General features: G+C 55.1%; 1 protein-coding gene across 1 annotated transcript in view; it reads left to right on the top strand.

Annotated features, from left to right (window-relative positions):
* Positions 1-17,151, top strand: part of TOGARAM2 (TOG array regulator of axonemal microtubules 2) — a 61,936-nt gene that overhangs the window by 25,073 nt on the left and 19,712 nt on the right. Inside the window, exons 6-14 of the mRNA XM_034657297.1 lie at positions 2,020-2,231; positions 3,213-3,427; positions 6,453-6,499; positions 8,821-9,014; positions 11,818-11,968; positions 12,174-12,335; positions 14,518-14,671; positions 14,817-14,922; positions 15,766-16,001. Coding sequence (XP_034513188.1) covers positions 2,020-2,231; positions 3,213-3,427; positions 6,453-6,499; positions 8,821-9,014; positions 11,818-11,968; positions 12,174-12,335; positions 14,518-14,671; positions 14,817-14,922; positions 15,766-16,001 — 1,477 coding nt within the window. The remainder of the gene's footprint in view (positions 1-2,019; positions 2,232-3,212; positions 3,428-6,452; positions 6,500-8,820; positions 9,015-11,817; positions 11,969-12,173; positions 12,336-14,517; positions 14,672-14,816; positions 14,923-15,765; positions 16,002-17,151) is intronic.

Genomic DNA, 17,151 nt, shown 5'->3' with positions numbered 1-17,151 from the left:
TCTGCTCACACTCCCCTGCTCTCTGCTCACTCTTCCCTGCTCTCTGCTCACGCTCTCCCCTGCTCTCTGCTCACTCTATCCCCTGCTGTCTGCTGTCAGACACACTGACCCTCCAGTCCTGGAGCAGGTGGGCTCTCTCTGGCCCCAGGCTCTGACAGGCTGCTCCCCCACCTCCCTCCTTTCCTCACTGGGGGTACCACTCATCCTTCTTGCTTGGCTCAGAAGCCTTCCTCAGAGAGGCCTCCTCGACTCCAGCATCCATCCCAGTGACACTCTCTAATGACGCCCTCCAGTTTTCTCTCTTAGCTCTTTTCACGGTTTGCATTTGTGTATTTACTTGTGTGATTGTTTGCTTCACATCTGAGTTTTGCACTTGGTGGCGTTCTCTAAGAGGGCAGGCGCAGAGTCCTCAGCGCGAGGCAAAGGAGATTCTCCGGAAGTGTTTGTTGAACGGACGAGCAAAGAATTGACCAGTGGGCACTTTCTATTTCTCTCTTACCTGGGTGGTGGGCAGACCAGGAAAACAGGCCAGGTTCCAACTGGCTAGCTCTGGGACTTTGGGCAAGTCAGTTACCCCTTCGACCTCCGTTTCCCCTCAGTGTAATGGGGATACTAATATCTTCTCCTGGACCAATCACATAACTGGGTCCTTTTTTAGCTCAGTGAATGCTTGAGTAACACAAGGAATACAAAGCCTTGAAGTCTTAGGAAGGAAGGGGACATCTTCTCCACTGAGAAGGATGCTCCCCCCCACCCGATGGTGCCCAGGATGAGGCAGGGGAGCCCCTGTACGGAGTCCCCCTGTGGCTGGACAGGACGGAGGCAGCAGGTGGGGAGTCGAATGCTGGGAAGCTTGCTTAGAATTTCCTAGTGGTGCAACTTCCGGAGTTGCCAGAGCAGTGACTCCCTCCCTGAGAGGTTTGAAGTCTTTTTCCAGACATGCCATCTCTTTGTACAAAGTTCTAGTGCAGGAGAAAAAGAGCAGGTGTTGTTCTACTCAATGTCTGGATGGGAGGTGATCCTGACTTACCAGGTCCCTCAGCCAAGTGTGGCGGGACAGGGATCTCTGGTCCCCAGAGCAGGGCTGGGGCTGCCCTCTGCACCGGGATGGAGCCCATGTTGGCCTCTCTGTGCCACTGCCCAGATGGGTCCCAAGGTGGGCACCGTCTCCACCTGGCTTGTGACCCCTCCTGACCTCCCTCCCCTCCACACACCGACAGGACTGACGGCAGGGCAAAGCGGAGCCAGGCTGGGCAGGGGAGCTGAGAAGCTATTTTGACTTGGTTGTTTTGATGTGACCACTTTGATGTAGGTGGAACAAAATGGCCTTCGAGAATTAAATGCTAAGGTTTTTTCACCACCACCAATAGTTGCAAAGATAATCCTGGTCTCTTTACTGTGGGGATGGCAGAGGGCAGGGAGGATGCCTGTTGGGCACAGAAGTTACTCATTAAAGAGCTGAACGTGGAGTGGTCCGCTTTTAGATTAGGTCAGGGTGTCCCCTGTGTCGAAACAGCAGTACCCCCACATCATTAGCTGAAAAGGAAGGGGGGACAGAAGTAATTTATGGGCACTTGCCATGTGCCTGGTACTTTCTTGGCATTTTACGTAAGTCACTGAATCTTTGGATAACCCCACGATGTAACTACATTCATTCTACAGAAGAGTGGATGGAGATTCAGAGACTTGTCCAGGGTCCCACAGCTTCTAGCCAGGACTGGAGCCCGCTGTCTTAACTCCTAGTCTAGTACTGGTGTGTTTCCCTTCCTGCCCAGCCTGTCTCTGAATTTGAAATAGGTGACTTTGATTGGCCTTTATTACCAAATTCTATAGGAATGGGAATGGGCCCTCAGCACTGTCTGCTCGCTCAGCCTAGTGGTGGGGGTGGGGCTGGGGTGGATCTCCTTCTGCTCAGTCCCAGCCTCCCCTGGAACCTATGGTCCTGTTGCCAGTATCTGAATTGCCCCCTCCCTGTGCTCCTGGGACTAACTTTTTCCTCACCCCCACCCCCCTGCACAGTCTCCTTAGATCCTGTGGGAGGCCCCAAAGGAGTTCCTCTGAGGAGCGCCATCCCCCGGGCCACCTCTCAGAGGCTGCTGAGGGCGCCCAGGCCGATGCCTCCCATCCAGAGCATCCCCACCACCCCTGAGGCCGGCGGAGCCAAGGAGAAGGGCCTGGACCCACCTGGGAGCAGTCAGGGTCCCCAGGAGCTGAGACCTGGTGCCCAGGAGGTAAGGTGGTTTGACTGCTCTGAGTTTGCCTCTCCGTCCTTCTTTGTTTCCACTCTTTTTTTTTTTTTAAGATTTTATTTATTTATTTGAGGGAGAGAAAATGAGTGCATGAGCTGAGGGAGGGGCAGAGGGAGAGGCAGACTTCCTGCTGAGCAGGGAGCCTGATGCGGGACTCCATCCCAGGACTCTGGGATCATAACCTGAGCTGAAGGCAGATGCTTAACCCACTGAGCCACCCAGGGGTCCCTCTTTGTTTCCGTTCTTTACCAACCCTGGTTCCTGAGCCCTGAGCTTCTCCGTGGGTGTGTGAGGGGCCACCCTCAAGGATAAGGGTGGCACTGGGAGGGGCATCTTCCCCGCAGGGTCCAAAACCTTTGCAGCTGGCCTGGGAGCTCCGGCTGGCTGCCCCAGAGGTGCTGAGCACAGGCTGTGTGACCACCAGTCCTACACTTGGGGGTCCCTAGGCCTTCTCTGGTCTCAATGTTCCAGAGTTCCTCATGCTTCTGACCCTCCCCAGTATAGGCAAGGGAGTGTGGCAGAGGGGAAAGAAAGCTGAGCTAAAACTCAGGAGATGTGACTCTGGTTTCCACTCTGCCCCCCATGGGCTGTGTGAGCTTGGGCCAGTCACCCTCTTATCCAGACCTAGTTTGCACATCTGTAAAAAGAAGGTATTAGACTAGATGTTTTTGAAGATCCCTTTCAGCTCTGATGTTGTAGGATTCTCTGAAATGAGGAGAATAGAAAAACAAATAATAATAAAAAGGGAGTAGGGATGAGCCCCCCTCCAGGTCTACGGTCTTGGAGTGGTAAGGAAACAATGAGCTTTCGGGGGGGGGGGTCCCAGGATGGTGTGGCTGAGAGGAAAAAGCAACACTTCCCAGCACTGCCCGCACCCCAGGTGGCTCCTGATAAAAGGGACCACCCTGTGTGGGGGGCCTGGGACATGAGCCTCCAGAACCTTCCCCCAACCTCCGTTCCCAGGTGCAGATCTCCAGACAATACCTGCATTGCAATGACGAGAAGATGCACAAGTCTCTGGGGGGCGTTGTGATCCCGCCCATCCCTAAGGCCGCGGTGTNACCCATCCCTAAGGCCACGGTGTCTTCTGGGGCCTCCTCCTGTACACCCGGCTCCCTTCCCAGCCGCTTGCCCCCAGGCCAGGGTCTCCTCACCGGCCTGAGGGTCCCCCGCACACGGTAAGCAGCCCCCCCTCCTTCTAGCCCTCCGAGATGAGATCCGCTGAAACTCTGCGCCAGGGCAGAGCTCTGGGGAGGCCGGGCATGTGGAGGGCCTGGCTCACCCGTGAGCCACAGACCTGGGCACGGCATCGTGCTGATCCCTGAGCCCAGTGGGCTGGGTGTCTGGGCTTAGTAGACAGTGTCTTAGCCTCCATAGTCCACCAGTGTGCTGATGTCTGTGGTTGTCGCAGCTCTATTCATGGTAGCTCTTTGTTATTACGTGTTTTCTTAATTCATGGATACTAAAAATACAAGCATTATCAGGTATATGTATGGAAGTGGCAGGGAGTGGTCTGCAAGAGTTTTGGATATAAAAAGGGTTCTCAAAAATGTTTGGGAACCAGGGGGTAGGGGGTAGCTGCGTTGTAATGAATTTGGATTTATGGCTCGTGGGACAGACGGACCTCTTCAGATGGCCCAGAACATCCCCACGGTCATTCCAAACTGATGTACGAGCAAGTAGGTGCATATGAGAGACACAGAGACAGAGACAGAGACAGAGGGAGACACAGAGGGAGAGGGAAAGAGGCCTCACTTCTCGCATCCCTTTGGGGCCTGCTGTACTGAATTCTCCCATTTCTCTCTCCCATTTCTCTCACGCTTCCTCACCTCTCCGTCTCCCATGCTGCCTTCCCTCCCGTGGCTCATGCACCTCCTCCCAGCCCTGGCCGAGCGCGGGCCTGCTCCTGGGCTCCTGGGTCTGAGCGCTCTGCTCTAACGGTGGCCTGCTCCTTCCAACTCTGCTTCTGCACGTCGGGACCTTCCTCCCCTCAGAGGCGGTCCTGGTGGCTGGAGGGACTCTCTGGCCCCAGACCAGTGGCCTTCACTGCCCCCCATTGCTCTTGACTTCACGTCCTATGAGGTGTGGACATCCACATTTTCTTCTCCTTCCTTGCCCTCCTGACTTGAAACCTGCTCCTTGACTTCCTGTGGCAGGACCTTCTAGGCAGTGTCCCCTGTGCCCTCCTTTGTCCATCTTTTTGGTGTGACCATTCCTGCAGTTTGGTCCCAGCCCTTTGTGCCCAGCTCCTTGTTCTCCCCTGGGGGAGTTCTATGTGTGTGCCGGCAGCTTCTGGGGATGGGGGTCTTCCTCTTCCCCTCATCCCCTGCTCTGCCCTGAGGTCTCCCTAGAGTTTCCATTCCCCTGGTGGGCATCCCCAGTGTCCTCATGGCTGATGCAGATCTGGCGTCAGAGGGAGGGAGGGAGGGAGGTTATGCCACCATCACGGCCACACCGAGGGGCCACCTCACGTTGCCCCAAACTACCTCCCTCCCACGACCTCCCGACTTCCCCCAGGGTGCGGGCATTCTCTTCCACCTTTAATTTCGGCAGCATCTTTGGCTTTTGCTCCCGTGGCCCCTGGTCCTAACAGATTGCCACATCCCATCAGGTCTTCCATGAATAAGAAAATACGAAAGCTGCCACCCCTCTCTTGCCCCTGCCTTTGTTCTCTGCTTCCACTCACAGGCTCCCTCTTGAGCGCCCCGACAGCTCCTAGCCCGGGCCTTGCCGCCTGGGCTCTGCATTCTCATCTTCCCTTCTCATGCACCGTGTACCTTTCCTCCACGCGGTTCACATTTTTTGATGTCCTGTGCCAGCGGCTTAAAGACGAGTCTCCTCGGGCTGACGTTCAGGGCCTGTCCCAGCCCACCACTCCGCACGCCTCCTGGGCTGCCCTGCAGGAGCCACCCCACCTCCAGAGCCTCCCCGCCCCATCCCTGCAGCACCAGCACCAGCCTGGGCCCCCGTTCAGCTCCAACTGCTCTTCAAGCCCCAGTCGCACTCCAGTCCTCGCGCTAAGGTCTTCCCTGCCCTCCCTGGGGAGGCGATCAGGGAAAGAGCCTCCTCTGTGTTGTCCACACGGCATCTAGCCACAGGCCGCCTGACCACACTGCTATTTTAACTGCCTATCTGTTCTTCAGCTGGGAGCATTGCAGGGCCGAGGCCGTATCTTGAAATCTCTGCGGCTCGCGTGGTGGCGAGCGTGGTGCCTGGTTTGGATTAGTCACACAAGGAATATCTGCTTTTTGCCGCCCAGCTAGGACATGGATTTCTCTGCACTAGCTCAGGGAGGCTAGCACGTAGGCGGGAAGAAGCCTCTAGTAGCATTTCTTTCATTCTTTCGCTCTTCTTCCATCAGCATCTGTCCGTGCGTTCATTTACTTACTTAAGAGCTAGTAAGCACCTGCTACGTGCCAGTCTTCCTGGAAACAAAACCAAACAAGACAGACTCTGTGTCCTAGGAGCTCATGAGAGAGATTCATTAGTAAACCATTGGATCAAAGTCTAGTGAGGTAAGCTAAGATAGAAGGCTGCCTGTCATTCTGGGGAGCCCGCTGGGAACGGATCTCAATCAGGCTGGGAAGCCTTCTTGGAGAAGGTGAGGCCTGAGCCGAGTTTTGAAGGCTGAGGGAGTTTGTGAGACGAGGAGGGAGAGACAAGAGGCCTCCTGGAACCTCAAGGGGTGTGTGCATCAGCACCTGTGTGGGTGTGAGACAGGAGGGAGAGGTTAGCAGGGCTGCACGGCCCTGTGCGCTAAGCCGAGGACCGCGAGCTTTACCCTGAAGTAGCAAGGTGCCCCTGAAGGCCTTTTGGTGTGGAAGTGCCATCAGATCTGCACTAGAAAGGCCGCTTTGGCGACGGGAGGGGGCTGCGCACACCCAGGCAGACACTCCCTCTGGAACGGCGGGCAGAGGCCCTGGGCCCCTGAGCAGGGCAGAAGCAGCAAGTGGTCTGCGGCGTCTGTGTCTGGACCCAGCCTGGTCTGGTCTCCTGTCTGCCTGCCCTTGACTTTGTGGCTGGAGCCGCATCTCCTGCAGCTTTGAGCTCCTCGCCAAGAGCCTGTTTACAGAGCCGCCCCCAGCCCCACCCTGGGTCCCCCAGCTGGCCCGTTGCCCCATCCCGGAGCCCCCCGGGCTCTTCACCGAAGTGGCTCCTACTTGCCGTCTCTCATGGTGCTTTTTTCTCCCCCATTCTTTTAAGATTGGTTCGGGAGAGTGGGCCTCGGGAGAAGACCCCTAAATCTCTGGGTACGTACTCCCCACACGCACCCCCACTTGTTGTTTATCCAACTCCCTGCTCCCTGGACTGGGTAGGGGATCAGAACCAGGGTTGAAGTAGGCGTGAGCACCCTCGGACCTGAGCCCCTCATTTCACGACGGGAAAGCTGAGGCCGCGGGCAGTGCCACCTGGGAGGGCAGCGGCCCCCACTGTGTGCCAGGACGGTGGACGCGCACCAACACATGGAGCTTCACGGAAGTCCCGCTGCCAGAGAAGCCTGTGTGACCCGTGAACAGCTGCACCGAGACTGCAGCCCGGGTCTCATCCCTGGTCTCAGAGCCTGGAAGGCAGCCCGCCGTATGTGCACGCGGGGCCGCGGGGCTGCAGAGACCCTGCTTCTGACACCTTGTGCGGCTGCCCCTGCCCTGTTTGAAGAAGTAGAGGAGAATATTCCTCACCAGGCCGAGTGAGAAGTCAGACCACATCCCATGAACCCCTTAGTCAGCGGGTCCCGGAAGGTTTCAGTGTCTGGGGAACAAGGCCAACTGGGTTGGAAGGGAGGCGGGTGGCCAGCAGGAGGCCAAGGCACAGAGAGGCTTCAGAAGAGGAAGCAGGAGGCTCTCCAGCCGGATGACCGAACTCTGTGGGGAGGAGGGAGGCCGAGCCCTGGGCAGGTCGGGTGAGGGGACCTGGACTGAGCACCATGAGCCTGGGGAGGAGGGTTGGAGGCGGCTGCCGCGCTGACCGGCAGGAGGGGGCAGACTCCTAGTCCGGCTTTCCGGCAGCTCACTCTGGACAGCTTAGCAAGTGGGTCAGTTGGCGAGCGGGAGGCGGTGGCCCAGGAAGCCCCAGGCTCAGGACTCGAGCTGAGCCCAAGAGGCAGGCCTGGCCTAGAAGCCTCTGTGGTGGCTGCTTCTCCTGCTGCTCTCTGGCTGGGCTGCAGGGGGTGACCTCGGGCAGTCTGGTGTGACCCACACTGGCACCCACAGTGTCCCTTAACAGCTACCCCTGAGTGTGCTGGCGTGGGGGTTTGGGCCAGGAGACCCCAGTTTGTAACTGTTCCCTTGTTTGCATCACCCGCTTGCTGCTGGAGAACCAGGTCCCTAGGGGCTTGGGGCAGGGGCCAGGCTCTTCAGACAAGGCTTTCTAGGATATCTCTTGGATGTGGAGGTGAGAAGAGGGGATGCAAAATAGTAAAGTCCTCAAAGGGCTCTCTGACCCCCCCGCCGTTAGCTGGGGATAACGTTGCCCAATACGTGTAACGAGCCTACTGCATAGAAGGAGCTCGTGTCTGAAGCTGAGGGCTTCCCCAAATCTTGTGGCATTCCTGCACCCCTTGCCCTCATTAGCTGGCACTTGGACATCTGTGTCCTCTGCCCTGCCCCTTACTTTTGAGCAAATAAAGCCTTCGCCCCTCCTCCATCTCTGCCTTTGATGCTTCTCCTGGGATCCAAGCAGAGGGATCCTTGGCAGAAGGCATGGACTGGGCAGAGGTCCAGGGGAACCTTGAAGCCCTCCTGGAGGCCCCAGATTCAAGGAACCCCTTCCAGCCTCAAGCAGCACCAGATGGTGGCCCCCATTCCAGTGGACCCCTTATTTGCAGGTTCACCCGAGGGCAGTGCTCTCCAAACATTGTGAGCAGGAGAACCTAGTTAACATTTCCTTCATTAAAGAAAGCTGATCTACCCCTGTCCTTCCTCCATAGTAAGACATGTTACTTGTGAAATCTATTGATTAGGAAAATCTAGAATGACACAGAGATACTATTGATTTGATGTCATTTGGAAATGAATTTGTACTGTACCAATCACAAAAGCATCTGAAGGTTGGTGGGTCTCAGCTTCCCTGTCCGTAAAACGAGAGGATCAGACTAGCATCGGTTAGTTCTCTGGTCCCTTCACATGGTGTGATGACGGGGCTCAGTTTATTTTCTCTCTTCCTGAGGTGCACACCTTCTGGGTAAGAGAGACTGACATCCTCAGGAACTATCTTCAACTTCCTAGATAACAGACCCGCCCCCTGTTTCCTGCCCAGCCTCCTCCCTTCCCTGTCTTACAATAAGGTGTGCAGTAATTATTGGATGGATGGATGGGTGGATGGATGGATGCATGCACAGATGAGAGGAGGAGTATGTTGGTCCTTGGGCAGTCTGCTCTATGCCCAGCAGCGCTGTTCTGTAGAGTTTCGCCACCAAGGAAGCATTGGGCAGAACAGTGGAGAATGGCAGGCTTAGGCCGTAAAATGCTACCCCAGCCACAGGGTCATAGAGCCTCAGGGGCAGCCCAGAGGGGTGAGTGCTGCTTCGGAGTGCTGGGTGTCCTCAGCTCCATTCTCGTTCTTGACTCCTCAGAGCCAAGACCTTCGGCCCTGCCTGTCAGAGACAGGTCTGCCGCCCCCAAGAAGCCTGCCTTGCCTTCATCTCAGTCCGCTCCTACACTGACAGCCTTCTCCTTCGGCCAGACCAAAGAAGCCCGCCCCTCACTCAAAGAAGAGGACCAGAAGGACAGCAGTACCAAGGTATCTGGAGAGCGAGGGGAGGAGAAGGTGGGGGTCAGAGTTGACCACTAGCTGAACACAAGCATGTTTCTGAAATATATAAATGTGGGGCCAGCTTGAGGAGGGCAAGAAAGAGCCCCAAGTCAGCTTCTCTGGTGCTTAAGGCTGGAACCTGTAGATGGTTTGGGGGTGAGGACCAAAGAAAGGAAGAGAAACAAGAGAGAGGAAGAGAAGGATGGGGGTGGGAGCTAGGTGAAGGGAAGAGTAGAGAGGGGAGCTGAGGGGCAGGATGAGGGAGGACGGGAGGGCAGGAGGAGGTCACACGGGGTTCGGAAGGAAGTAGGATGTGGAGAGTACAGAGGGGCTTAGGTGAACCAAGCCGAGTAATTTGAACCAACACCCAAGATAGCAACTGAGAGGCAGCTGACTCGGGCAGATGAGCCAAAGGCTATGCTGGACAGGCCGACAAATACCTTGGGCTTCTAAGGTGACTCTTGGTCCAGATGATTCTCTGCCCTGGTCTGGACGAATTTACTAAACCATGAAGAGTCACTGTATGGGAGCTCCGTGCTCAGTCTTTTTTTTTTTTTCTTAATTTTTTTAAAAGATTTTTTATTATTTATTCGACAGAGATAGAGACAGCCAGCGAGAGAGGGAACACAAGCAGGGGGAGAGGGAGAGGAAGAAACAGGCTCATAGCAGAGGAGCCTGACGTGGGGCTCGATCCCATAGCGCCGGGATCACGCCCTGAGCCGAAGGCAGACGCTTAACCGCTGTGCCGCCCAGGCGCCCCCCGTGCTCGGTCTTTGACGCAGAGATAGAAGAGCACAAGAAACATGCCTGGAAGGCCCGCTGTGCATGTGCGTGCGCGCTTNCGAGCCGAAGGCAGACGCTTAACCGCTGTGCCGCCCAGGCGCCCCCCGTGCTCAGTCCTTTGACGCAGAGATAGAAGAGCACAAGAAACATGCCTGGAAGGCCCGCTGTGCATGTGCGTGCGCGCTTGTTAGGATCCAGTGATGACAATGAGGGGTCAGGGCATCGCAGCCCTCCCACTCCAGCCAGAGCGCCAGGGCGTGAAACGAAGGAAGAATTATTCAGGGCTGGGAGGTGACCCCACCGCCCGCCCCACCTTGGCCGCTCACCCGCATGTTCAGACCGTGGACCTTGTGATAACTTCACCCCACTGGCATCTCGCTTTCAGGCATCCCCTTCGTTCACCACCGTGTCCTGTTGTTCTAGCTTCATCCAGCCACACCCCAGCCCCAGCACTTCTTCCTGTTCTTGCATCAGCAATATCTCCCTGGAATCAGACCATTCCTCTCAGCATCTTAGCTCTCTGTTATTTCTATTGTCTAAAAAGAAAACTACTGTCTTGTCTCCACCCATTCTGTCCTGAGTCCACCGCAGTTGGGTTTGGGTCCCACTGCCCCAACTGAAACTGCCCACATCAAGGTCACCGATGACCTCCACCCTGCCACCTGCCACACAGCTCAGCCCTCTTCTAACTCGATCCGTCAGCAGCTTTGGGGGCTCATTCTTCTTGAAGTCCCCACCTTGGGAGGGAGGTGAGGGGAAGGCTTCCTTCTTGGTTCTCTGCCTCCATCAGATTTTGTTCCTTCCCAGTCTTTGGCTGGCTTCTCCTCATCTTCTTGCCCTCTACATGCTGGAGGCCCCAGAGCTCGGATCTCCGGCCTCTGATCTATTTATACTGACCTCCTGTGACCTGTTCCGGTCCATGGCATTAAGTGCCGTCTATATGCTGAGGACTCCCAAATCTCCCTGTCTGGCCCAGACTTTCCCCTGACCTCTAGGAGCAGTTAAATTATATAACTAAGTATGTATTAACTGATATTCTGCATTTCTACTTAGGTATCTAATTATATTTCAAACGTACCTCAACCAAAACTCAACGGTTGAGTCTTTATCGCCCCAAAATCTCTTTCCCCAGTGAATGGCAGGAAAAGGCAACTCCAGCCTTCCAGCTACTCTGGCCAAAAATCTTGGGCCCGCCCTTGCCTCCAGTCTTCCTCTGTCGCCCCACACCTCATATATCAGCAAAAGCGGTGGGCTCTACTTTTGGGACTTGTCCAGAATCAGGCCATTCTGTCATCTTCATTCTTGCTAGTGTAAGCCCCCCACCACAGAAACTCTTGGTTCTATTTTGCAACTTCTCACGAGTTTTACATTATTACCAAATACAAAGTTATAAAAAAAACAACAACACTTAGAGGAACCCCTCATCCCCCCAGTGGAAGTCTGATCATGTCACTCCTGTGCTCAGAACCTCAGCGGTTCGTTATGTCTTTAGAGGACACGTCCAACCCCTTACCATGGGCACAGGGCCCGGTGCACTATGGCTCTGCCCGCCCCTGCCACCTCTGACCCTGTGTTCCACCATTGTCTGACTCGGGGTGCTCTGGCCAGTGTCCTCACCACCCCCAACCATGCACAGCACACTCCAGCCTCAGGGCCTTCACATTGTCTTTCCTCTGCTTAGCAGCCGTCTCCCCTAGAAACCCACATAGCCTCTGTTTCCTTATTTCATTCATGTATCTGCTTAAATTTCACCTCCCCTGGGAGTCCCTCTGGCCCTTCCTACCTAAAATGGAAGCCCCATCACCCTCTGTCCCTTACTCCTTCTGGTACATACTGCCTGACATTAAAGCTGGGTCTGTTTGTTGTCTCCCTGTTCTGTGGCAGCCCTCTGGGAGCAAGGTCTTGGTCATTCTCTTCACTCCCAGAAGAGTGATGGCATGTAGGAGCCACTCACATTCCTGATTGAATAAATGCAGATATGGAAAGCACAGTTGGGTTCTCAAGGTTAATAGAATTTGCCTTGACCTTCTGCCAGATCCAGGTCACCATCTCCAAGTCTGCCCAAGAGAAGATGCGGCTGAGGCAGACGAAGGAGATGGAGTTGCTCCAGAGGGCAAAGGAGCTGGAGAGGGAGAGGGAGCTTGCCTCCCAGAGCCTGGCCTCCCGGAGAGCCCTGATGAAGGAAGGTACTGGGTGCCTGGGGCAGGATTCCCTCAGGCTGGAGAGACTTCTTGGCCAACCCCTGGGCAAGAGAGGGTTTACCCACAACTTCCCATGCTCCCATCCTGACGCTGGACAGGGAGCCCCTGATGGGCTCATGTCCAAAGGAAGTCACTGGGGCTGAGGACAGGCAGGACCAGCTCCATCCTGGGACTTTCTCTGCCTCCACAGGCCTCCTTCCCCTCCGGGGCAGTGGGACCATGTCTGTGCCTACGGGGCTGAACAGCCCACGGAGAAACATGGGTGTCATCCTGAGGAAGCGGGCCAACCGGGCCTCACTGCCCAGCATCCCAGTCAGCAAGCAGGAGCCCAGCTTTGCCCGCCATGCTTCAGGTAGGGGCCAGACCGACTGGCTGGGGGACAGAAGTCCCTCTCGCTGTGCTGTCTTGGGATGCTTTGGGGCATTGCAAAGGTGACCTGGGCCAAGCTGCTTCTTCCCATTACCTGTGTTAGAGTAGAGGGCAGCCTGAGGCGTGATCACCTTGCTAGAGAGAGATAGTGTGGGAGTCAAAAGCATCTAAGGGCCAGACTGGGGACCCAGGGAATTGCAACTGGAATTACTGAAAGAAGGGCGGGTGTGCCCAGCCTGCACATGTCCTAGAGGACTCACCAGTGCACCAGGACCACAGATGGTGGGGAAAAGCACCCACGAAAGTAGCTGGAAACCTTGGGAAGAGGAAGAGGGGATCCTGTAGACCTTGGGTTCCTGCAGTTTGCCTCACAAATGTCAGGGTTGGATAGGCCTGCTTACAGCCTGGGCATCCAGGATCCCAAGGTTCTATGGGATGCTCAGAAAGGTGCCAAGGGACAAAGGAGGCTCTGACCCCCTGCTACGAGAGTAGCATCTAGTTGCCTCACTTTTTTGTATATTGGGCATCCGCTGACATTTCAATTTTGGAAGATTTTGCTACTAAAGAACATTTGAGAACAACCAGGCTCAGAGTTCCTTTAAGCGTGGGCTGTGGTGGGACCATGGTGATAGAATAGAACATCATTTTGGTGCCAGAAATAATATTGATTTCAATATTCAATATTCAATAATGATATTGAAATAATAAATCATCCTTCTTTTCCATTCTCTCTCTATCCCTTTGATTCCATCAAGTAGAAAGTCTTAATTCAGTGCTGGTCTTGAGAACCCCTTACAGGCTTGGAAATCTCCTTTTAAACTTCCTTCCGGCTTGAGTCATCAGAAGCTGACTACAGTTTGAAAGCTGGAGCTTATAATGTCCTTTTACTTTTATTGCAAGTATCCTATCCTATGACAAATAATGTTTGTTTACCAATTATGGCAGTGACATAAATTTCCCTTTAGGATAAACTTATTTAAGATTTGAAAAGTGGGTTGGCTTGAAGAAAAATGCCATATAAATAAAATTACAGGTAATTAAGAGACATGGCAAGAAGTCTTGCAAGTGATGATTGAATGGTTGACGCTCAGCAGATAATGATCTGTATAATCCACTCTACTCATTTTATAGTCAACAGAACTTGAGACCCAGAGACCCAAAGTCACCTGTTTACTTAAGGTGATGGTGGCCCGTGGGGATTTAGATTTTGGCTAATGGCTTATCCAATGGCAAAGTTGAGAAGAGAATCCAGGAATGAGGTCTTTTGGTCTTGGCTTTGAGTAAAGGATTGGCCTGGATGCGCCATCTTGACAATCATGCTGGTGGAGATGAGCCTCTGAGGAGAAGTAGCCAGGAAGCGAGGTGTGGCAGTGAGAGCTCTGGGTTCAGAGGAGACCCTCTGGTCATGGCTCCGCTGATGGAGATGCTGAGGGATTGTGGGTAGGGACCACTGCCCTTCTGTGCCTCTGAGGCCTTGATGATGTGTTTCAGGCAATGGAGCAGATAGATGGCTAAACTGCCTTCCTGTTCCACTAGGATTTTATGGCTCTAGCATCCATCTCCAAGGAAGGAGAGCCTAGAAACCATGACCTGAGTTTTAAACAACATCCCTGCTTATTGGCAGTCCGTGCCACGTCTTGACCACATGGGCCCCCATTAGCTGCATTGTCTCGTTTGAGCTTTCACTGTCCCCTGCTTCCTCCTTTGGGCCACTTCCTGCCTTGCCCATGGGCAGCTTCACAAAGGATGGAGAGCGGGGGGGGAAGGAGGAGAAGCTTATAATACAAGCTCCTGGGTGGCAATAAGGTTAGAACACCACCAGTGTGAGTAGGGGTTCCCTCCTTGCCGACTTACGAGCCTCTCGCAACCACAGATAGGGCAGGATGGGGGTGAGTCACTGGCGTGGTAGGCTTTGTCCCAAGACCTCAAGCAGCATATGACAGGCCGGCTTGTTTAGAACAAGCAGGGTTTAGATGGCAGGGCTGGGTTGGAAAAGGCTAACAAGAACTATAACTTTCGGAGGGGTCCGTGGCTCCCTAGTAGGGGAAGCACAGACCCTGCCCTCTCAGCCCTGGCCAGTCCCTTCTCTGAGCACACCTCGTGTTAGGCCAGGCCTGGGTCTTCCTGCTGACGTGCCTTGTTCCTTTCCTTTTCTGCGTGGGCAGCCAACTCGTTACCTGCGGTGCTTACCTTGGGGTCTCCTGAGTGGGAAGAAGAGGAGGAGGAATTGGATCCTAGGACCTTTAAGGAGTTGAGGCCTTTCTCGAACCCTGAGCTGGGGCTGATGGATGCCCTTCAGTGCCTGGAGAGCAGCGACTGGTGAGGGGACCCTTTCTCCTGACCCCAGCTGCCCACCTCCCCTGCTGCAGGGGAGGGGTGGTGGCGGGGGGTGCCCCTGGTCTGCACGGGGAGCCGGGCTCCTCCCTTCCCACCTGCCTGTGACGGGCCTGGAACTGCTTCTCAGGCAGATGAAGGAGAAGGGCCTGCTGAGTGTCCAGCGCCTGGCAGTCTGTCATTCAGATGTCCTTGCTGGGAGGCTGCACGACGTGTCCTTGGCTGTGACGGGGGAGGTGAGGCCACCTAGACAGCCTGTGTCCTGCTCACAGTCCCCACCCTGAAGGGCAGGCAGTCCCCCTTCCCTGGTGCCGCTGCTCAGTGGGGGTCACACGGCAGCCATGGAGGGGCTGTGGCTCCCTGAAACGTGGCATCCCCGGCTTATTTCTTAGCTCTCAGCCACGGAGGTGGGAGGTAGCTGCCCATGTCTCAGATTGGAAAACTGGGGCCTGGGGCTTCCTTGTTCTAATCTCTGGGCGTTGAAACAACCAGAGTCCTGTATGCCTGTTTGTCCCAGCCCCGGGCTGTCCTCTGTACTCAGATGCCCCACCGGGGGCTGGAATGTTCTGGGCTAGATCTCCAGCTTCAGGGAAGTTGTAACATTCCCCCCCCACCCCCGCCCCGGACTTTCTCCCCTGGAGGAGGGGCGGGGGCCTAGACTGGGCCCAGAGAGGCAATGAGATGCATCTGATCACATGTGGAGGCCAGGCCCCTTCTTGGGAACAGACTATTTCAGTGGGGGGGTGGGGGGAAGCTTGTAAAGACTGAATTGAACATTATTTATAAAAGTACTTTAAAGACTAAGTGTTGCACAAATTTCAGATGCTCAAATTTTAAATTTCAGGTGGAATTAATAACTATGATGATAACAATGATAGCATTTTTTTTAAAAAATGGGGTTGTTTTGTCCAGAGCTACTGCATGGTTTTCATTTCCAGCCTGGGGAGACCTAGGCCTGCAGGGAGGGTAGCGGTGGCGGTGGCAGGAGAGTGTGGGGCCATCCCCCATTCTTCGTATGTTCTGGAGCCCTTGACAGGGTCCAGCAGTCCTGGAGGGTCCCCATCCCATCTCTCTCCTAGGTCACCAACCTCCGCTCCAAAGTGTCCCGCCTGGCCATCAGCACCCTGGGGGCCCTCTTCCGGGCCTTGAAGAAGAACATGGACCAGGAGGCTGAGGAGATTGCCCGCTGCCTGCTCCAGAAGATGGGGAACACCAGCGAGTTCATTCAGAGAGCTGCCAACCGCTCCCTGGGGGCCATGGTGGAGAATGTGACCCCCGCCCGCTCCCTGGTGGCCCTCACCTCAGCTGGCATCTAGTACGTGGTGGCTCATTGTCGGAGGGGTGGGTGGAGAAGGCAAGGCAAGGGGACAGGCCTGGGGATGGGAGAAGAGCAGGCAAATGCCTCACACGTGTAACCAGTGGGGAGGAAGACCCCTGCTTCCTGGGGCGCTTCTCTCCCACCTTTCTTGGGCCAGGTTGGGGATAATGAGGCGAGCCTCGAGCCTCAGCCACAAGGGGAGAGCTGCTGGGGAGTTCAGAGTGTCCGTGGTAATGTCCCTGGAGACCAGGCTGAGAGCCAGCCTGCGGCCCGTGTGCCTCTCCCAGGGGACGGGCGTTCTTTCTGATGAAATCAAGGCTGTGAGCAGAGCAAGGCACACCATCTCATCGAGCTCACACCTCTTGGCCTTTTCCTGGGGAGGAGGAAGGTGCCTGCCTGCTATGGGAGCCTTTCTGCAGCCGGATTTGCTTTTACCTTATTTAAAAACGAAAACTAAAGCAAAACCAAAACCATTTCCCGAACCCTTTCTCCCACAGGGCCAAACCACTCTCAGCCCCAGAGCCCGCCAGGACACTGGTGCCGGAGGCTTCTGGGAGAGCCCCCATGGCGTGTGGTAGCAGCCGGCAGGCCTTTGCTAGCCTCACCACAGCCGGGTACAAAGGATGAGGGGCTGTGGAGGAGCCACATTGCCTGGGTTCACATCCTGGATTGTTACTTACCTTCTCCGTGCTCGGTTTCCTCATCTGTAAAATGGGAACAATATGGTGCCAACCTCTTCACAGTGTGAGGAGTAAATGAACTGATTTGTGAAAGAGCGCTCGAACCATGCCTGCCTTTACTGTAACATTTATTGAGTGCTCACTGTGGCTGCCGCTACCTTGGGAGAAGTTGACTGTACTTTTTTCTGGACTCTTCCCTTCCCTCAGCTTCCTCACCAGCAAAATGATGCGAATGGTGGCTTATGGAGTCAAACAGATAATGATGAGCGGGGGTGGGGGGGGGTGTTTAGCAGGGTGCCTGGCTCTGAGCTGTGCTAACTACAAGCTGAGGCAATTGATCTTTGTGGCCAGAAGCAGGGTCAGGTGTCCTCAGGGGCAGGTCCCCTCCCCACCCTTGAATTCCTGGGGATCTTGCTAAAATGCAGATTCTGATTCAGATGCTAATGGATGCTGGTCCCTGGACGGGC

This window comes from Ailuropoda melanoleuca, chromosome 4 (assembly GCF_002007445.2).
Source record: "Ailuropoda melanoleuca isolate Jingjing chromosome 4, ASM200744v2, whole genome shotgun sequence".
Classification (NCBI taxonomy): domain Eukaryota; kingdom Metazoa; phylum Chordata; class Mammalia; order Carnivora; family Ursidae; genus Ailuropoda; species Ailuropoda melanoleuca.
Note: the sequence above shows the minus strand (reverse complement) of the source record. Positions and strands in the feature narration are given on the sequence as shown.